This window comes from Rhinolophus sinicus, chromosome 6 (genome assembly GCF_057876585.1).
Source record: "Rhinolophus sinicus isolate RSI-liver-muscle chromosome 6, RSI-T2T, whole genome shotgun sequence".
NCBI classification, from domain to species: domain Eukaryota; kingdom Metazoa; phylum Chordata; class Mammalia; order Chiroptera; family Rhinolophidae; genus Rhinolophus; species Rhinolophus sinicus.
The window spans coordinates 48,014,587-48,035,634 of NC_142506.1; the positions used below are offsets into that span (position 1 = coordinate 48,014,587).

General features: G+C 44.5%; 1 protein-coding gene across 1 annotated transcript in view; it reads left to right on the forward strand.

The window, feature by feature from the left end:
* The window catches only part of ACTN2 (actinin alpha 2), a 60,167-nt gene that overhangs the window by 33,683 nt on the left and 5,436 nt on the right, over positions 1–21,048 (forward strand). Inside the window, exons 8-18 of the mRNA XM_019746994.3 lie at positions 3,862–3,947; positions 5,355–5,447; positions 7,151–7,381; positions 9,595–9,742; positions 11,248–11,398; positions 14,209–14,317; positions 16,303–16,443; positions 17,942–18,124; positions 18,862–18,996; positions 19,843–20,022; positions 20,712–20,858. Of these exons, the coding sequence (XP_019602553.1) occupies positions 3,862–3,947; positions 5,355–5,447; positions 7,151–7,381; positions 9,595–9,742; positions 11,248–11,398; positions 14,209–14,317; positions 16,303–16,443; positions 17,942–18,124; positions 18,862–18,996; positions 19,843–20,022; positions 20,712–20,858 (1,604 nt within the window). The remainder of the gene's footprint in view (positions 1–3,861; positions 3,948–5,354; positions 5,448–7,150; positions 7,382–9,594; positions 9,743–11,247; positions 11,399–14,208; positions 14,318–16,302; positions 16,444–17,941; positions 18,125–18,861; positions 18,997–19,842; positions 20,023–20,711; positions 20,859–21,048) is intronic.

Genomic DNA, 21,048 nt, shown 5'->3' on the forward strand with positions numbered 1-21,048 from the left:
TTAGGGTTCCTCAATGAGTATTAAGGGGACATCATGTGTAGCTTGTTCATAAATTGTTTTTTGTTGTTTTTTTCTCTTAAATTCTGCACTAAAACAAGCCAGCAAAACTATAGTGAAAGGATTTGGTAAAAGGTTCAGCTTTGGCAAAGAAACAGAATGCTTTGTTTGTGATTTTCAAAGAAAACTTCCTATTTTAATTTTTTTTAACAACACAAAGTAATTTCCTTACCACATAGAGACAATTTTAGTATATAAATCTTTTTGTGAAGTGCTTAAAAAAGTCCTTCCTTCTGACAAGAAGTTAAGGACTCAAAAATTATAATATAGAATGTCAGCCATCAGTGTACGTGTTGAACTTTCACATTTCATTTCTAATTAGTCTAAATTAAATGTAGGTAGATCTGAAAGAACTTCTCAGTGTTTTGCAGCGTCACTCACGCTGGGGAACAGTTTTGAATGCTTTTTATACCCTTTATATGTGATGAAGTCATGAGTTGTACCTGTGGCACACCATTTAAAGCACAAATGTGGAGAGCGTTCATTCATTTCATTTATTCATGATTCACCACTTATCACTGAACAGACATTTATTGAGCACTTACTGTGAACAAAACCCTCTGCTAGGTAACTGCGGGGGATACTGAGATGGATAAGGAGAGTCCTGACCTGGAGGAACTTGGATTACAGTGTTTGTTGTGAATATTAGTCCCTAAGGGTCCGTTACTTCCGCTAGTTAGCATCGTTGGGAATAGCAAAAAACTTGATTACAATTAGTAGTCGATTTTCTTTCCTCCTTGTTTTTGGTGATTGCATTATGGCTTCCGTAACCAATCACCACAAACTAGGTCGGTTAAAACAACAGAAATGTATTATCTTATAGTTCTGTAGGCTGTAGTCAAAACGAAGGTGTTGGCAGGGTTTTGCTTCCTCTGAAGCTTCCAGGAGAGCACGCTTCCTTACTGCTTCCAGCTCCGTGAAACCCCAGGCCTTCTCTAGTTTATGGCGGCATCGCTGTAATCTCTGTCTTTACAGGGCTGTCTGCCCTCTGTCTGTCTCTGTGTCTCTTTCCCTCTTCTTAAGAGGACACCAGTCATATCGGATGAAGGGCCCTCTCTACTCAAGCAGAACCTCATCTTAACTTGAACACCTGCAAAAGGCCCTACTTTCAAATAAGGTTACATTCACAGGGACCAGCGGGTTGGACTTCAGCAGATCTTTTTGGGGAACAGAATCCAACCCATAACATTGATCTTTCAATTCGGATTTTAATTTTGTCCACTTATTAATTTAACCGTTTATCAAATACCTATTATTGGTGTTCACACTTGAATACACTCTTTAGAATTCTACTTACAGTTTCTCCAAAACTCTTTAGAGGGAGAAAGTCAATAAAACCATGAAGTAGCAACATAGAAAAGTTCTTTTCCCCTTTTCTTCATCTATCCTCTCTAAGTTTGCATTTGTGTGTTCTCTCCTTTGACATTTCCAGGTGGTAAATAATGACCCAGAGTTTACTCACTTGAATTAATTGCTAAGATACTAAGGAGGAAAGAAAACTGGTGACATTTAGTAAATTCATCTTCCAGTTCGTTAATGCCTCCAGTTCATTAATGAATATACTACAATTCAGGGCGAGTTCAGGGTCACCATCATTATAGCTCTGACCTGCTGACAGTTTTCTTGGTTCTTAGGTTTTTCCTTGGTCTCTGAGCCCTGGTCAGGGCACATATCTATTCTGTTTTTCCTTTGCAGCCCATGGGATGTCTCGGCTTTCCATTCATTTCCTCCTCCCTGTGACACATCCAGCCTTCCGTTACTTTTCTTCATCTTTCCTTTTGAATGGTTCGGAGAAATACTCACACGCTATATTATTTTCTTTGTAGAGTAATTTCTCATAGGAATCTTCTGACTGACGAGGGTGTGGGACACACTGTCACATACCTACCTACCCAGCAGAAACCCCCCTTTTGTATCTTTGCTGCTGACATTCAGACTTATCATCACCACAGCATCATGGTGACTTTTCTTATTCCTGCCACCCTTTTATTTTCATGTCATACCCTGGTCTCCTCCTCTCAGATTGCTAATCCCTCTTGGTGAATCCTTGCCTTCCCACCTGCTGCTGTTGACCTGACTTCCTGTCATGTGTGTTAGTCTCTGAACCCTAAGTGGAAATGTCCGAGTGGTTAATTGGAACTGTTACCTGTGGTAAAAACTGGTGAAACACTCCACCATGCCTTTAAAAGGCTATGAAAGTTGTTTCCCTGTTTGCCTCCACAAACCGCTTTTGAGGTGGGACCAGGTTAGACTTGTGGATGCATATGTCTTGCGTGGAATGCAGAGGGGGTCTTTGTTGACCCCTGGGCCACCATGTGTACAGAGATAGAAAGTCTCTGGGAGTGTGCTATTGTGTGCGTCCTGTTGTCTCCTGGAGGTCTCATTCTGGCTGTGGACTTCTGAGCTAGCTGTGCCCTTCTCTTTGGCAATTCCTTTATTTCTGTTGGCAATTCTTGAAAGTGCCCCGAGAAATGACTTTGCTGGTGACTTCTTTGATAAGAGCCAGAGTTTTCACCACATAAATGTGTGGGGGTGGCAAGGAAGATTCATTCCTCTGACTTCTCTGCGGTGGCGCTGGTGGTGTTAGAACATCGGAGCAGTTAACCTTCTTTTCTCCACACAGATTTAGTAAACACTGCCAGACCCGACGAGCAAGCCATAATGACTTATGTCTCCTGTTACTATCATGCTTTTGCTGGTGCACAGAAGGTGAGGATGTAAAACGTGAGTCACCACTCACCCCTCACCTTCTGTGTCTTAATATTTTTTTTTTCAGTTGTTTTTCTCTCTCTCTCTTTTTTTTTTCCCCTTTCCTCTGAGTAAGGAGACCTGTCTGGTTCTGAGGAGGCAGTCGTGTGTCTTTTTCAGTCTAGTTTTCTTTGAAACTTACTTTCTGTCCATGCACCAGTGTGCTGTTCATGTTTGTTTTCCAGAAGATTCCATACTGTTACACAATCCCACATCCTTTCTATTAATATCCTCTGGAAATCAAATGACTAGGTTTCAGTTTAGGGAACTACAAGGTGTCTTTTTAACTTCATTCTGCCTAATGGCTGAGCCGAGTTTAAAGTTAAAAAGGCAAAAAATGGTGTTGCCACGGTGAAGGAAGACAGGACATGTGTCATGTGGTTCTGTTTTCTCTCTTCCTGCTGGTTAATTCGTCAGCTAATACAAATGGTAGCAAGAGTCCTAATGTGTACAAGCTGTACAGCCCCTTCTCTTTAGATGTTTTGTCACTCCTGGTGATTTCCGTATATGGCATGGTAAGTATGTATAGAAGGCATTATAAGACATGCTTCTCCAGTGACTTTCATCCTCACACAAGAAGGCTGCTTACGGGGCAGAGAGTTGACAGTTATGGGGGTGGGGTGCAGAAGCTCCAGAAAAGATGGGGCACTGGGACTCTGCTGCTATTCCTAGCATCTCGCAAAGTGACATCTGTCACTCAGCAGACGTGACAGATGACCTGATACGGTCAAGAGGACATGCACCCCATAAGTCATTAGGAAGTGGCAACAAGCTCTGGCATGCAGCACACGGGCTCCCATATTAATGCTTTGTCTGCTCTTTTAAGAGCCTCTCAAGGGGTGGGGGAGAGAAAAAGCCCTCAATTTGATTATTTAAGAAACCAGCTGGTTCGAATCATTCTGGTCACGAACCATGACCATAGGTTCAGGATTGTGGGCTCAGGAAACACACAGAAAATCGATCTGTGTAAACCAGTTTGTTCTTCCCTTTGTTCACCCTGGTTTCTGCTCTTCATGTGTGTGTGTGTGTTTTCTGTGCTGTTTTTCCCTCCCTCAGACATTGTGAACACCCCCAAACCGGATGAGAGGGCCATCATGACGTACGTGTCCTGTTTCTACCATGCTTTCGCGGGCGCGGAGCAGGTACCCAACACGCGTCCGTCGGGGGCTGTGCTGCTCCGCATGGGTGTCAGTTGTGTGTGTGCGTGTGTGTGCGCGCTTCACATCTTACTTGGGAATCTAAATGTTTTGTGATGACCTAACATGGAAAGTTCCAAACTGTGAATACTTTTCCTTTCTTTTTTTTTTTTTTTTTAATAGTTTTAACTTTAGGCAGTTCCTGAAGTATTTTTTATCTTTCTTCTAAGATACTGCTTTTTTTTTGTTGGTAAATTATAGGAAACATTTGTGCTTTAGGTGCCATAAACATTGAGCCACATTCATTGTGCAGTAAGGGGAAATTCATCAAGGAGAACGAATGCTTTCCAGTGCCTTGGCTCTCCTCTGCCTAGAAATTGCCTCCTATGTTCAGTGATTTGTTCTAACATCTTTCAAGACTAATCTTATTTTAACTGAAATAGGGAAAGGATAGCAGTGTTAGAACCTCAAAAAAAAATTTCACATTCCTTAAGACAAAGAGCCTGAGGCACATTGCGGGTAAATGTCCTTCTTTTCTCCACATTTATCTGTTCCTGCCTCTTGCCCCTTCACGTATCTCTACTTGGAGCATCCTGCTAGATTGGGATGGACAAAGGATGTATCATTCCTGTGGTCTCTTTAAGACCATCACCAGCAAATGATGATAACCAGAAATCAGTTCATATTAGGGTTTTAGAGGTGAGGCTTTGGGACAGGCCATAGACCTGGAAGCCCGGACAGGCAAGTTGCATTTCTTGATTCATCCCGTGACCATGGTTCAGGCACTTTGCCACTCTGGGCCCAAGTTTCCCTCCACAAAACGATGATGAAGAATGATTACCTCACCAACTTCCCACACAGGTTAAACAAAGTCTAAAAGCAAGTTCAGCCCTGGGGAAGGATTCCATCTGGCAAGTTGTACGTATTCATTTCAGGATAGGACTTCTGTGAACTCAATGCAATGATATATATGTTCAGGACCCAGCTGTCTTTGCTTTGATTCTCAAAGGCTAATGTTATTTAGAGAGTTCTTACCCCAGAGTCCCCAGGTCAGCAGAGTGCTAACATGGACATTCGTGGACCACAGATTTGGGGGTCCTGGACCCATATATTTCTGTTACTAACTTGCTTGATGTTTTACAGAGCTTGTGTTTTAGACTAATGGTCTCTCCCCATTGTTCCCTACAGTATATTCAGCCTGCCGTGTAAGTCTGTGTGAAAACTGTAAAACAGGTGTGAAATGACTCATAGTATTAAACAGCCATGGCCTCACTCTTATCCCACCCTAACCTGGAATCTGCACCACGTTTGGCACGCCATCTCCCTCCTCCCCTCTCATGCCCGCCATGTTCCGTTTCATGTATGCACATCCCCGTCGACAGAGCTGTCCTGTTTACCTATTGTGTTTTACAGGCCGAGACAGCGGCTAACAGGATATGTAAGGTTCTTGCTGTGAATCAAGAGAATGAGAGACTGATGGAAGAATATGAGAGGCTAGCAAGTGAGGTAAAGGAAACAGTGCCCCCCAGTCCTGTCCATACTCACCCAGAGGGTGAGGCGCAGAGGGTGATCATGGATTGTCAGTGTTGTTTTCTTTGCATTTTTCATCTTGGATGGAATAAAAGTAGGGAAATATAGTTGAACTCAGAGGTGGTTCATCTTGCGGCAACATATGATTGACACAAAGGTAACCCTGATGGTCTTTCCAACCATCCCAAAGCATAGAGACAGTTTGCATGTTTAAGAAGTAGAATTTGATTTTATTCTCAATCTGGCACCTCCAGGATTGGGTTCCCCTAGATGACATTGCACTGTGTTTTTTTCCTGCTCCACTGGCTATGGACACCATATAAGCTGCTCTCCATGTTCAGAAGCCTTGTCCACAGTGACCCAGCTCCAAGGAGCTTGCCCAGCCTGTGTGAGGCGTGACTCAGCCTGTGTGTATAAATATCTAGAGGGAAATACAGGAAGGCAGAACCCTCCACCCAGATATTTGCGCATGAGTTTCCGTGATGCCATTCTACAGCTTTTCAGCCAGGTTCTCGGTTAGAATAGCACTTTCCATGTTGTTCTTTTGTTCTTATTTTAGCATCAGTAGGAGCTCAGCAGTCTCATCATGGCCACTACAGTGTTTTCCCCACTCAAGCTACGGTCTCAGTGAGGTCCACAGCCACCTCCTGTTTAGATGGCGCTCAATCCCAGTCACAACGTATATAAGACCAGATCACTTTTGTCCTGACCTCATTTAGCTGATATTTGGTCTGTTCTGGGAAAAGTGTCAGGACACTTAGAATAAATCTTCCTGAGGAGTGGTTTATATTAATCCAATCTAATGACGCTGAGTTTATATTTTCATATTGCTGCTGCGGGAGCGTCCCTTTGGCCACCTTGTTTAATGTCTGTGATCAGCTTCAGAAGTGTGACCAGAACTGGAGGACGATCATCCTCAGGCATTTTATCCTTCTTTTTCCTCCTCAGACCCTCAGGCTGTGGGCGCATCACCATTTTAACTAATTTTTATTTTTATCTGTTGTCAATTTCTAAGTGATCAAAGTGTAAATCATTCGTGGCGTTTTAGCAGGTCATTTCTAAGACTTCAATAGTAATTCAAGAAAATATACTTTGTCCTTAGGAATTCACTCCCATTCTCACTTGATCATGTGGATTTCCTTGAACATTCGCTATCAAATTAAAATATACTGTGGCACTGAGTCAGTCCCAGATTTACAATACATTTGCCTAGTAAATAAATTCATTAGATTGGAGCTTATTTACAATACAAATATATTTTAAGTTAAACCTGATTTTTGCTGATTTTATTATACAACATTCCACTATGTCAGGTGAGGTTTTTTGTTTGGTTTTTGTTTTGTTTTTCATTTGAAAGCTCCATCCAGCATTTGTCTGCTAATGTCTGGTCTCCCAGTTTCCTGTAAATGTCACATTTTTGTAAAACATGACTTGTGGTGACTCTAAGTTTTTGACCTGCATATGGTGTTGTTGGGGTGATCACTGGGGGCCGTGGGTAGATACTGATGATTTCACCCATGCACAGAGGTGCCTTTCCTCTCTTTTCAGTCAGGGGCATTGTACTTCTGTAGTTTTAGGAGCATTAGGCTATCCCATTCCAAATTGTTAGGTGCCTCTGTTTTTTAACTAATGGGCAGTTTGCTGGTGTTTTCAGCAGTACTTTTGTGTTTTGGGGACAGCTTTTGGAATGGATTCGTCGTACGATCCCCTGGCTGGAGAACCGGACCCCTGAGAAGACCATGCAGGCCATGCAGAAGAAGCTGGAGGACTTCCGGGATTACCGTCGGAAGCACAAGCCCCCGAAGGTGCAGGAGAAGTGCCAGCTGGAGATCAACTTCAACACCCTGCAGACCAAGCTTAGGATCAGCAACCGGCCCGCCTTCATGCCGTCTGAGGGCAAGATGGTGTCGGTGAGTGGCCGGGGGCCAGGAGCCCCCTCTTTTCACAAAGTCTCTTCCTGATGGGCTGCTGAGAAGGAGGCATTGCTTCTCTAGTCTTCTCAGTTAACGGACATAATTTGGACCCTGCAACCACTTCATTCTTGATGTTTCCTCCCAACCATCCTGCAGCTCTTGACTCCTTACTGTGCTGGCATGGTGCCTCGCAGACAGTAAGGCCTTCATGATCTTCAATGAGGGGGCCTTGTCCTCTCCTCCCCTCCTCACAACTGGCCGCATCTTTCCTCCATGTCACGTTTACCAGCATCTACAGCAGTGCCCTCTGATCCCTGCTGTCACAGCACACCCGTTCCACGTTCTCCACGGCTCAGTCCTGCATTTAATGCCTTCTCTTCGTGTCGTCATTTCCTTCCTCTTTACTGACCCACTCGCATCAGCACACACAAGTTCTCTAGAACCTGCCCAACAAAAGTAACACCTGTGTCTCCACAGCTGCCTGTCGCAACTGTCCTGTTTCTTGGCTCCCCTTCACAGCAGAACATGTATTAATAGAAAGAGGTCTTTGTGGGACTGATTTCCAGATGTGCTCTGCTCCTCTGCTGCTTTTACTCTTCTGCCTGCAGTGAACTGGCTCCTGTCCCCCTCCCCTGAGACTGTTCTCACCAAAGTCAACAGCATCCATGTTGATGATCCAAACGATCCAATCAATCGTCACTTCTATTTTCCTGTTCTCTGTAGCTTCGAGCCCGCTCACCATCACCTCCTTCCTGAAGCTCCTTCCGCCCTTGTACTTACTGTTTTCTTCCATCCTCACCAACGAGTCCTTCCAGTGGCTGCTTGAAGATTTGCCTCCTCTGCATGTTCTATAGATGGATGATCCTGGCTTCATGCTGACCCTCTTCTCTGTCTTTACACCCTCCAGGTGATCTCGCTCCTAAATGCTGATGCCTCCCAAATTTTAATCTCCAGCTCTGACTTCTCCCAAGTTCCAGGTTCATGTATTCGCTTGGATGTCTCAAAAGCATCTCAGACCTAACAGATCCAAGAGTCCCCCACAGTGTTCTCACCACCCTCTGTCACTAAAGCTCCAAACCCAGGTGGCACCATTGACCCTCTCTTTCTGTCACTTCTTGCATCTAGTTCCTCAGCCAGTCCCATTGGCTCTACTTCCAAGTTATACCTTAAATCTGTGCCCTTCTCTCTAGTCCACTGCCATTGCCCTATGCCCGGCCACCATACTTTCTCCTCAGACCCTGCAGTAACACTCTCACTGGCTTTTCTTCTTTTTTTTTTTTTTGCCCCCAAATTTATTCTCTACACATCAGCTGCCATTGCTTTCCTAAAATGTAAATCAGAGTGCATCTCCTTCTTTCTCAAAACCCTCCAGTGACTTCCCAAAATATTTAGAATAAGGTACAGACTCATTATCCTGGCGTACAGGCTCCAACATGATCTGACCTTCACTTGCCATGCAGCCACAGAGCTTGCTGTGGTTCTTCCCACACATGAGCCTGTTCCTAACTCCCCTGACCCCCAGCCTTTAGCTTGTTCTGAGGCCTAGAGCACTCACCCCACCTTCTGCACATAACTGGCTTTTCTGACATTGAGGTCTCGGCTCAGATCCACATCCTCAGATGGAAGGTGCCTCCTCTAAGTAACCTGCCTACAGGAACCACTCCCATGGGCTCTCGGCATCACCTGACACCGTTTTGTTTTTCTGTCACAGTATGTCACTGTCTGAAACAAACATGTTTAATTACTTATTGTCTTTATTCCCCAAGCATCGTGAAGGCTACACGGGGGCAGAGACTTTGTAGATGTAGTTTCCTCTTATGTAAAGTCTGTGGTTCACGCCCAGCATGTGCGTGATGGTCAGGAAACCGTTGTCGACCAGCTGGCTGGCTGAGCCCAGTCACTGAGTCGGAATCGTTGTGCATTGAGTCACTTTAGGCTTCATCGTCTTCTGGCCAGAAAGTTAAGGCTCTGTCATCCTCTGTCCACATCTGGAAGAGTACCAGGCATTTTTTCATTGCTGAGAACAACTACATTAGTTCCGAAAGGCCCCGGTGATACTTGGACATAGACGCAAGCATGTTTGAATGGTTACTGGGGGGGAGGTGAGGGAAGGGAAGGAAAACACTGTCATAGGCGCAGTAGAGGGGTTCACAGCGACACCAAGAGGCTGGAGTGTAACAGCCAGGTCTGCCCTGTCCTCACACACCCAGGACATCGCCGGGGCCTGGCAGAGGCTGGAACAGGCGGAGAAGGGCTATGAGGAGTGGCTGCTCAACGAGATCCGGAGGCTGGAGCGAGTGGAGCACCTGGCCGAGAAGTTCAGGCAGAAGGCGTCCACGCACGAGACCTGGGCTTACGGTGAGTGGCCTGGCTCGACCAGGGTTTTGAACCATCAGAGTTGAGCTGTGGACACAGCCACAGGGGGCAGTTCCATCTAACATACCTAACGCCTGTGACCCTTGGGGCATGTATCCTCGCCTCTCTCCATTCTGCTGTCTCCTACTGAACTGCTTCGAAAGGTGGGTATGAAGATTTATTTTTCATTCAAGCAGATAATGTATTTTTTCACAAAACGGCACTTGCAATGCATTCTTCCCACACTTACCCACATAGGACTTGGCCTCCTCCTGTCTTCCCCACTGTTTTCTATTGGATTCCACAGGTATCTGTTTATTCCATAACTGGGGGTCAGACAGCCTGGCTTCTGCCAATAGGATGCTTATTGAATACCACAAAGCAGCATATTTTCCCACTTAGAGAATCTTCTTGGAAGAGAAGAAGGCAGGGTATCGTTTTCTAGTCTTAACTTCCTCATGTCACTTAGGTTCTTCTTTGTCTTCGGGCCTTGCACACATTCCTGTTCCTGTAGCCATGAACTGTGTCATAATATTTTCTGGCTGGCTCGGCTGTGTGCTGAGCTGGAAGAACAAAACGTTCTCCCATCACAGAATAATCTATGTTGGGGAAGGTCAGAGAGGGTCCCTGCATCCTGTGGTTCCCTCTTGCTTTATTATTGTTTGACTGTTGGGATTGCACACAGCACTTACAGGCATGAACCTGGAACTGGACAGTGGGAGCCTGGGCTTTGACACTTCTCAGGTGTGTGCCTTGGAGGAGTTTTTAACCTGTCAGTGCCTCCGTGTCCTCTTCAAAGTGGGAATGACAGTCACACCTCCCTCACAGGCTTTTGATGAACATTTAACAAGTCCATAATGATAAAATATTTAAACCAGTGTCTGGTACACAGAAAGTGCTCTGTCGTCGTTGTTACGACTATGACCATTTGCTTTCCGTTTCTAGCTTTATGGAACGAAATTCTTAAACGTCGTCCACCAGGGAATGAATGTGGGTCCGGTTATAACCACAGCCATTGCTTGATTTAAGAAATATTTGTGGGAAAATAGGCGGAGGTTCAGAGAGAAACGTTTCTAATTTATTAGGAAAAGAACTACAGGCTACCTTTAACCACAGAAAGAAAGGCTTTCAAATCAAAAGAATTGGGATAAAGTTTGATAAAGTTTGAACCTGTGGATGGGCAGAGTACAAGTGTTTTATTTGATAATGCCTGGTGACTGTGAGCTAATAATTACTAATTTAACTGCGCGTCACACTGGAAAACACCTAGGATCATGAGTAAGGCAGGTGTGTTATTTAGAATGTAGCCTACTGGTTTCCCCCTTAATTGTAGACGTGAGCTTTCATCGTTGCCGCAGGACAGCCTGAAGCAGCTGCAGTGTCGCCTCTGCATATTCAGCCCCGGGATTCTTCCCCCCTTTCTCTTGGTTAACAATCGCTGGGGACTTTGCGGGCACAAAGAAGCTGAGGTGTGACACATAGGCACACTCTTGCTACAACCTTTGCAGGCAAAGAACAGATCTTGCTGCAGAAGGACTACGAGTCGGCGACGCTGACGGAGCTGCGAGCCCTGCTGCGGAAGCACGAGGCCTTCGAGAGCGACCTGGCCGCGCACCAAGACCGCGTGGAGCAGATCGCGGCCATCGCGCAGGAACTCAAGTACGCGCAGCTGCGCTGCTGATGCGGCGCTGTGTCTTCCAGGGACCCCCCCCCCCGCAGGGGGGACCATGGAGAGACTCCCCCAATAGCGTCCCAGAGCCTGCCCAGGGAGGGCGCAGGCCTGCCTTGCCTTTCCTGTGCGGGAGGACTCTGGGATGGAATGGTCTGGGTTGTTTTTTTTTAAAAACAGATAAACAGATGAGCTGATGCAGCTTTAGTTCTTTGGTTGTGGTAGGATCCCTGTGTCCCCCCCCCCCCCCCCCCCATCCAGCAACACCCCACCCGCAGCACAGGGAGCTCCACTTCCAAGAGGATGAGAAATAAGGAGGGAGGCCGGGAGCACAGATCGGAAAGGCGGCCTCACCCAGGCGGGGGTGCAGGAGACAGACCACATTGCACGTCCAGAAACCAAAACAAAACAGAAAGTACTGCCTCACCTCTGAAGGAGGAGACATTACAGCCCCACTTTTCTTTAGCACCAAATAGGTGCCCTGTTTTGTGCACAGTGCAACTTCCGGGAGAGGGATCTCCTTGCAGTGTTTCTAAGTTTTTTTAAAGACCCTTGTCTCTTTTTTATATAAAATTTCATTCCCCACTCCTTACCCCTCATTGTAATCACCAGTATGTCTGTAGCACTTTCAGAGCCTGTCGCATAATGGTAACATAAATGTTCATTTTAATATGTGTTACATTTTAAAACTCCCACGTTCCTCACTTTGACCAGCTGCAAACTCCGTAATTAACAGATGCAGCGTCTTTACAGAGTATTCTATTTTTCAGCCTTAACCATGTAAACTCTTAATCAGTGCTCATGGTCATCAGATCCAATCTGTGCACATATTTGTGGCCTCTACATTCTCTGTCTTACGCTTCTTGAATGTTGGGTGTTGGGCTGCTCATTAACAATCACAAATAAAATAAGGGGATGAAAGAAACTCCGGCCATTTAATGCTCTGTAATAGTTCGCGTGAGCAATTCGAAATGGTTTTAAGTGTTGCCCGTAAAATGTAAGTAATAATGGTATATTATTATTATTACTACTGTTGTTATTCCTGGTGTCCCCAAAGCCTATTTCCTCACACAGTCAAGAGAGGAACCACAAGAATTTAAATCTGGGCTCATCTCAATGTTCCTACTGTCCCTATCCTTTTCCCTTCCCTAAAATATTGATCAAAGTGTGCATGCAGTTTTCAAAGTGCACAGAAACTAGTGTGCCCAGTTATGCAAACCCTAACTTCTTGAAAGCAGTTATGTGTAGAACTAACACGTACGAGTTAGAAGGCGGAGCACTGTTTGCCCTGAAGATAACTGTGAACCATGCACATTGGTGTCTCCATTATGTATCAGTAGGATTCCTAAGTTTTGTTTTTGAAGTCTTTTTTCTCTTTAATATTTGCATTTGGAAGAGCCATAGACTTTTCACTTTGCATTCAAGGCTGTGCAAATTGCTGATGTTTTTTTTTGTTTGTTTGTATGTTTGTTTTTTAAGGAGGGCACAGCTCATAGTGGCCCATGTAGGGATCGACTGACAACCTTGGTGTCATTAGCACCACGGTCTAACCAACTGAACTAACCAGCCGCCCCATGTTTTGGCTTTTTGATTATAACAATGAGCACAAGAATCTCTATCCCTCTCAGTCAGTGAAGTGTATGTGTGTGTAGAAAGCTGCTCTTAAGAACCAAATAAGCTTCACTTAATTTGGTGACAGGGAGCATCTTAGACACTGGAAGAACATTCCGATCACAACCATATGCATCTCCTTTATCCAGTAACAGAAACAATAACATTTAATAAGGACAAGGGAGGAGTATTTACGAGAGGAAAAAAGCAAGTAATGAACAGCCATTGCCTGAATTAAAGGTCTTATTCAAACAAATTAAGGTTTGAGTATTAAGAAATAAAACACTTAAGCTTTGGGAATGGATGTGGTAGAAGAGGGAGTTTCCTGAGCTGGTCTTGCCTGGACTGCTTTGAAGGCGAAGTCTCGTGAAGATAACTTTAAACCTCGTGAGTCTCGCTTTCGTCTTAACTAAAAGACTTAACCAAATTTTGTGCAGAATTCAAACTCTTTATACCTGGAGATACCAGGTTAACCTTCTAATTGAGAATTTGCTTCAATGCTAAGTTCAAATCATGTCACAAAGCTCCTGTCAGGATGCCTGGACAGGCTGGTGAGGAAGAGGAATTATTTAGTGGGAAATCTCATTCTCGCTGTCACATGAGTGACGTAAGACAACTCGGAACCTCTTTGTCCAGAAGAGGAAGGGCTCTGTTCGGCCAGGCGTTAGATGTCCCTCTGGTGCTAGAGTCACAGTGCCCCTCCTGGACAGGATGCTCATCCCGCTGTGACACTGGCGGCCCCGTGCCCTTTGAGAGGAGCCAAGGACACATGGGGTGCAAGCTGACACCAGCTCCCCCTTGCCTCATTTTGATGATCCAGTCACTGTGGCTTCAGCAAGGCCCATTGGACTGCCCTCCAGGTCAGATAGTTGGCTTCACTTATAGGTACACGGCCACTTAAAAATAATGCTATGCTCTCTGGGGGCCTGGCCAAGAAAACGGAGGCAGCATAAAGGTAGCCTGAAGGATTGAGAAGACGGCATTTCTCTCTGCTTAGAAATCTGTTCACCAGCAAGAGTTTCACTAATTCTTTTAATCTATCAGAATAGCAATCATGTTTGCTATGATGATGATTAACAAAACTCTGAAATACTTGCCAATTTTCCATCTTTTTAAAAAGTGTATGATCTGTTTGACCCATGCCCATTTTCCCTCAAATAAAGAGAATCTTTATTTTCACCTCTATTAGTGAACTGGACTATCATGACGCTGTCAATATCAATGATCGGTGCCAGAAAATTTGTGACCAGTGGGACCGGTTGGGAACGCTTACGCAGAAGAGAAGAGAGGCCCTGGAGGTGAGGTCTTTAAGCCACCTGTGGATGTAAATGAACTCTTTTAACAGAGGCTCTTTAATTAAGTCCCTGTTATAAATTTCTTGTTTTTCTGTGGCATGAGGTGCATAAAACAAAACAGGTTGTCCATGAAAGGATCTTCTAAAGAGAGCATGCAAAGTAGGAGAAAGAGGGAAATGAGAAGTTGGTAGTTTTGTACTATAATTTATCCATACAGCAGTGACATATACTTTTGAATTAAAAAAAAAAAATCCAGAGGTGAGGAAGATTATGGTATAAACCTATTTTGTATCAAGTGGTAATTACAGTGAATTTCCGTCAGTCCTTATATAAGAGTAAACTGAGCTGTGACTGAGCCAGGATCAGGAAGAGCTTAACTTGAGATGTGCTAAGGGAAATGGCAGCAAATGCTGAAGTAAGGAAAAGTAACATGAAACAGTCAGGATGAATTTGGCCTTATTCAAGTAGAAGGCTTGGATAAACAGCAGTAAGTGGCTAGTGTTTCACTGTACAGTGGCCGCCCCTTATTCATGGGGAATACTTTCCAAGCCCCTCCAGTGGAGGCCTGAAACCACGGACAGTACCGAACCCTATATATACTATGTTTTTTTCTTATACATATATACCTATGATCAAGTATAATTTATAAATTAGACTATTTTAGGATATTAACAATAATAGCTAATAATAAAATAGGACAATTATAGCAATATACCGTAATAAAAGTTATGTGAATGTGGTCTTCCTCAATATTTCATTGTCCTGTGCTCACCATTTTTCTTGTGATGATGGGAGGTAACACATTGCCAGAGAGATGAGATGACCGGAGGTGAAGGACATGAGGTGATGTAGGTTGGCCCACTGTTGACCTTCGGACTTTACGTCAGAAGGAGGATCATTTGCTTCGGGCGATCCTGGATCATCGAGCTGTGATGTTGCTGATGGTTGGATGTTAGGAGCAGATGATGTTGATGGTTGGGGAAATTGAGTATTTTCAGACTGCGGTTGACCATGACTAAAACTGTGGAAAGTGAAACTACAGACAATGGGAGACTACTGTACCTAATTATCGTTCACCATAGAAGACTCATACAATGTGAAGGAAAGAAGCAGTTACCAGTCTTCTGAGTCTTTTCACCCTGACTCTGATGAAATATTAAAATACATAATATCAAGCTTCCTAGTTGCCAGATGGCTGTTACGTGTCCACATAAAGAAAGAAGTGCTGATAGGAAGGACCAGGCATATAACAGAGATAGCCCAAATATTTTAGAACAGGAGAAAAAAGTGAATCTAACTATGGAAGACGTATGATACAGGATGCTTTTAAGAATAACTAATAATGAAACAGAACAATTATAACAATTGTCGGCTCCACCTACTAGTAAGTTAGTCCTCTTGCTGTTGGCTCCCCATCCTCTCCGCATATGAAACAAGCATGCTGTCATTCTCTGGCTTGAAGCCTTGTGATTTCCTTTGCTCAGAAAGGCAACGAAGAAATCTGTGTTAAACCCTGAATGAGGATTAGAGAACATTAAGCTGTAATTCCTCCTGTCTTCACAAGGTGGGTGACTTTTGGGAAAGGCACATATCTTCTCGGCACACTGTTGACTAAAATGAGGAAAATGACCTGGATTTTCTGTTGTCCAGTGTGGTTAGGGAATCACATCCTCTAACTTACAAAGCAAATTACTAGGTGCCCCCTGTGGACTCTCAGTTTTCAGAAAGGTGGCCTGTAGTGGGTTATTTTAAGTACTTTCAAAACAGCTACTCTGGATGCTGTCAAATCCTTCTTTGATTGAGAAGGCACTTCACAGAGCTGCAGGGTTCAGCCTGATTATTTGAACATTGGTTAATCTTGCGTATAGACACTTTAATGAGTATTGTGATGAACAAAATGTCAGACGATAGTGTATTGCTCTGGAATGCATATTTACATGTTAAGAGTTTCTATTATTTGATCTGTGGCAACGCTTAATAATCTGCAGAGAACTGAGAAGTTGCTAGAAACCATCGATCAGCTTCACCTGGAGTTTGCCAAGAGAGCTGCTCCTTTCAACAATTGGATGGAAGGTGCCATGGAGGACCTACAAGATATGTTCATCGTCCACAGCATCGAGGAAATCCAGGTACCTGGACCCCCTGTGTACTCCCGGGGCACTAGAAATGAACTGTCATTTTAAAAACTTAAAAGAGGGGGATTTTTTTTTTTTACTAAGAAAAATGTGGTTACCACGCCCCCATTACCCTTTGAACCTCAGCTTATCAGATAATGGTGATGATAAGGGTCTGTTGTTTAAAAAAGAATGCGGAATCATTGAGCAAAATAGTCATGAATAGTATTTATGTCTATTAATGGAGTTATTCATAGAAAGTTATGAGTTTATTGGCTGCTGAGTTAACCACGATGCAAAATACGTGGTACTACTGTTTATTCAGATCTACTGAGTTTTGCCGGATCTCAAGTCATCGGAAACCACGGATGAGCACCTTCTGCCTCCCACAATCCAAATGTTCTGCTTCTAAAATGTATAAACAAGACTGCTAAGCAGTCATGTTACGGGGGAGACTTGCTCTCCAATAGCCAGGACCCAATTTATTTAGAGACCATTGTACAGTGAATTTGATGTGTAATAGAATATAAAGAGAAAATACTTCTCGCTTCTTTTTTTCTGTAAAAGAGATAAGTCATCAAAAAGAATCCAAATACAAAGGTAATACTGAAAGTTGGGATTTGCACCCCCTTCTCCTTACCAAAGAGCATTCTAGAAGGGTTTGCACCTGAGTGAAAGGTATTAGGAAAGATATTACTTCGTTGAACATAGCATTTGTCTTCTGGAAGAGACTGTGATGGTGTCTCTTTCATGCTCTCTTAGCAGAGGTTAGCAACCTGAAATCATTTATGTTTGGAATAAGTGAGACTTCTAACATACCTACGGAGCCCTACTCAATGCACTAAGTAGTTTCTTTGTTTAGTGACAGGTGTGCTGGCCACTGGTCCATTGCAGCATCTGAAGTGAACATTAGCTTTGCACTTGAAGGTGGTTCACGTGGCATTTATGGACAGCTGAACTGAGGGGGCTGCTGTCTCTCAAGTTAGGGCTAAATAATAGCTTTGATAGATGGACTGTTTATAAAGCTGCAGGGGAAAGAGTTGGTTTCTGTGCCCTTTTCGTTTTGAGAAGTAGGGAAGCACTTACTTCCTGGTGGTCTTTAGGTATAAAGGCAGCAAATGTTAGGTTCCTTTGTTGGATTTCAGAGGTAAAACTGTCATTAGAAAGGGCAGCAAAGTTAAGTTCTGCTCCTCAGGAGAGAGCAAGGCCTAAACAGTAGCTGAGGATTGAAAACAATGACAGCAAACATGATTTTTTTTAAAAAAGAAAACAATTTTTTTTTGAGGACTTTGGATTTATAGCCATCAATTAAATCATCATCATATCTTTTTCCATTTCAAGGAGCTTGACTTTTGTGTACCAAATAGCTTTTCTACAACACCCAGAATTTGTTTTTGTCCAGAGATTCCTGCAGTTAGAAAGGCCTTTGTGTGTGTGTTTGGACGGGACACAGAAGCCTGTAAAATTCCCACTGAAGTAAGACGGGCTTCTCCCCACTTGTGTCTCTGGTTAGAGTTTAATCACTGCACACGAGCAGTTCAAGGCCACGCTGCCGGAGGCGGACGGCGAGCGGCAGTCCATCATGGCCATCCAGAACGAGGTAGAGAAGGTGATTCAGAGCTACAGCATCCGGATCAGCTCCAGCAACCCGTACAGCACGGTCACCATGGACGAACTCCGGGCCAAGTGGGACAAGGTGGGTGATGGAGGGCTGGGTGTGGGACTGGGGGCCTCCTTGAAGCCCCGGTGAAGGGAAGAGGTAAAAACCTGGGGGAGTCAGAGTGCCTGCTTTTGCATCATGATCATGGTTTCATTCACACCAGATTTCACAGATGAACAGCGTTAAACGCTTTGATGTCATTCAGCAGCTTCTGTGGTGGATGAGGGAAGGACGTAGAGATGATTTTCCTTCAGGAAAATTTTATAAGTGTTGGCATAATCAGTCCAGGTTATGATACAAATACCATAGGGAAACTATTTTTAAAACCTCATCTAAAAATGTGGTGGAATCAACTTACCTATAATGCTTCATTAAAGAATTTTTAGCATATGGGATAGACATATCCCAAATGTGTGTGAATTGTCAATGCAGAAAAAATGCTTAGAAAACTATATCAGGAGAACTAAAGTCGTCCTGTTGCTGCCTTTTAAATTGTGGGAGAGTGTCTTCGAGTTCAGTGATAGTCAAATGGGATCATTTGAGCCTTTTGTTTCCATGAAGAACTATCCAGTCTTAAGCAGTCGCTCAGTGGCACTGGGTGGCAGTCAAAGCTAGACCAAGCTCTCCCTTGAGTCCCGCAGTAGGTTCTTCCTGTCTCCATCGCCCTTCCCTCTGAGCTCCCACACCACCTTTTGGACCATTACTTCTTCTCTTGGTCACTCCCATCGGACCAATGCTGGCCTCTAAGCCCTGTTGCCCTTGGGCCCTGACAGGTGAAGCAGCTCGTGCCCGTGCGGGATCAGTCCCTGCAGGAGGAGCTGGCCCGCCAGCATGCCAACGAGCGTCTGCGGCGCCAGTTTGCAGCACAGGCCAACGCCATCGGGCCCTGGATCCAGAACAAGATGGAGGTAGGTTGGCGCCCTTCACAGAGCTTTTCACAGCTTTAAAATTAGTCCCGGAGCTGACACAGCAGTGGTATCGCTTATGCTGTAGCTTCTGGTCGGCCACTGGGGTTTTGTAGCCTGTGGGCATCAGCCTGGGGGTGAGATGGGGGGGCGCACACTCTAGGGGGCGAAGCCGGTCTTGCTGCCATCCATTCATTTGGTCATTAAAAACGATGGCAGGGCTTTTTTCTTTTTTTTTTGTCTGGTTTGTAGCTTCTGCAGGACCTAGATTTTAAACCACCCATCCTTATGGAAGACATGTGAAGAGTCACAAGTACTTTGCATTTTCAGAACATTTAAGGAAAAGTGATTTTTGAATGACACTGATTTCTGGGCTCTTTTTATCACCCAGAAGAGCCAAGACACATTTATTGGCCCTCTTATTTTTCTCCCAACCTACCTTTTGGTGATGAAATGTTACCTTTTTTCTGAAAGAGGAGAACATCTAAAACTGTAAGGGAATTCTTTTGACCCCTGTGAAGCATCCACCATCTTCAGTCTGTCTGGCAGCCACACGGGTGCAGCTCATCCCTGCCCTGCAACCCAGGGAGGCTCCACCTTCACTGGAAGGAGGCTGAAGTGACTCATATGTTACCCTCTTGCTGTGCTTTTTTAAAATCATAGTTGATTTTCCCCCCATTCTCTAGATAGACCAGAACTAGAGCTAGCTCCATTCTGTGGCACTGCCCTGTTTCCCACTTGATCTGAGAAAGTCAAGTGACGATACCTGCTGTGGGTGTAGCACCTGAAGCCGAATGAGGGGTGCTGGCTCCCACTCACCTGTGTTTCTCCCTGTTCTTGCTGCATCAGGAGATTGCCCGGAGCTCCATCCAGATCACAGGGGCCCTGGAGGACCAGATGAACCAGCTGAAGCAGTACGAGCACAACATCATCAACTACAAGAACAACATTGACAAGCTGGAGGGCGACCATCAGCTCATCCAGGAGGCCCTGGTGTTCGACAACAAGCACACGAACTACACCATGGAGGTACGGCCGCCACACGCACGCACTGCCGTGCTCTAGTTGTGGCCATCTCACCTTCTCAGGGTGTTTTCTCACCTCATTTGTCTCTGTTTGTTCCTGTTAGGTTCTGCAAGTATGAAAGGTAGGGACCTTTAAGCTTTTCCTATCACTTATGTGAATAGACTTTGTGAACGTAGGTCAGTACAAAAGTAATTGTGGTTTAAAAGGTTAAAAACAATTGCAAAATCCGCAATTACTTTTGTACCAACCTATACTTCAAGCACATATCAATTGTCATCATCATCATCACAGCAGGGAACTCACTGCACTGCTTCAGAGAAAGTATCAGAAATTGGACTGTTACATGTCTACCAGTTCAGCCCCATTTGATCTCCCTGCGAGCCACTGGGTACAATCCAGGGCCCCTCCTGCTACTTGGTAAATGGAAAGATAGTTCTAGTGACAAAGAGACTATACATTGTATATTTTATCTACATAGTGCCAGTTACAAGTGTTAGAACCCTCGTCTCACTTCTGAGTATTTCCTGCTACAGAATCTTGCAAAAAGTGCGAAAGTGGAATAAAAAAGTATTGGAAGGTCTATAGTAAGCCCTACTTATCTCCTCTTGGGTTGAAACTCCTGCAAGGAAAATGAGGAGGCAAGATTGACATGCTGGAATCCCCTAGAGCTGACCATTCCTTTTTCTTGGTAGCACATTCGTGTTGGATGGGAGTTGCTGCTGACAACCATCGCCAGGACCATCAATGAGGTGGAGACGCAGATCTTGACGAGGGACGCCAAGGGCATCACCCAGGAGCAGATGAACGAGTTCAGAGCCTCCTTCAACCACTTCGACCGGGTACCTCCCCCTCTAGTCATTTGAAAAGCGATATGGGCAACATTCAGATGTGTTTGAAATAATATTCATGCTATTATTTTAAGTCTTAATGCCCTATGAAGGTTACAGGGACATAGGATGATTAATGCCAAAGGGAAACAGACATCAAGGTGAAGTGTGTGAAGCTCTGATGTTGCTCAGGGTGACAGGA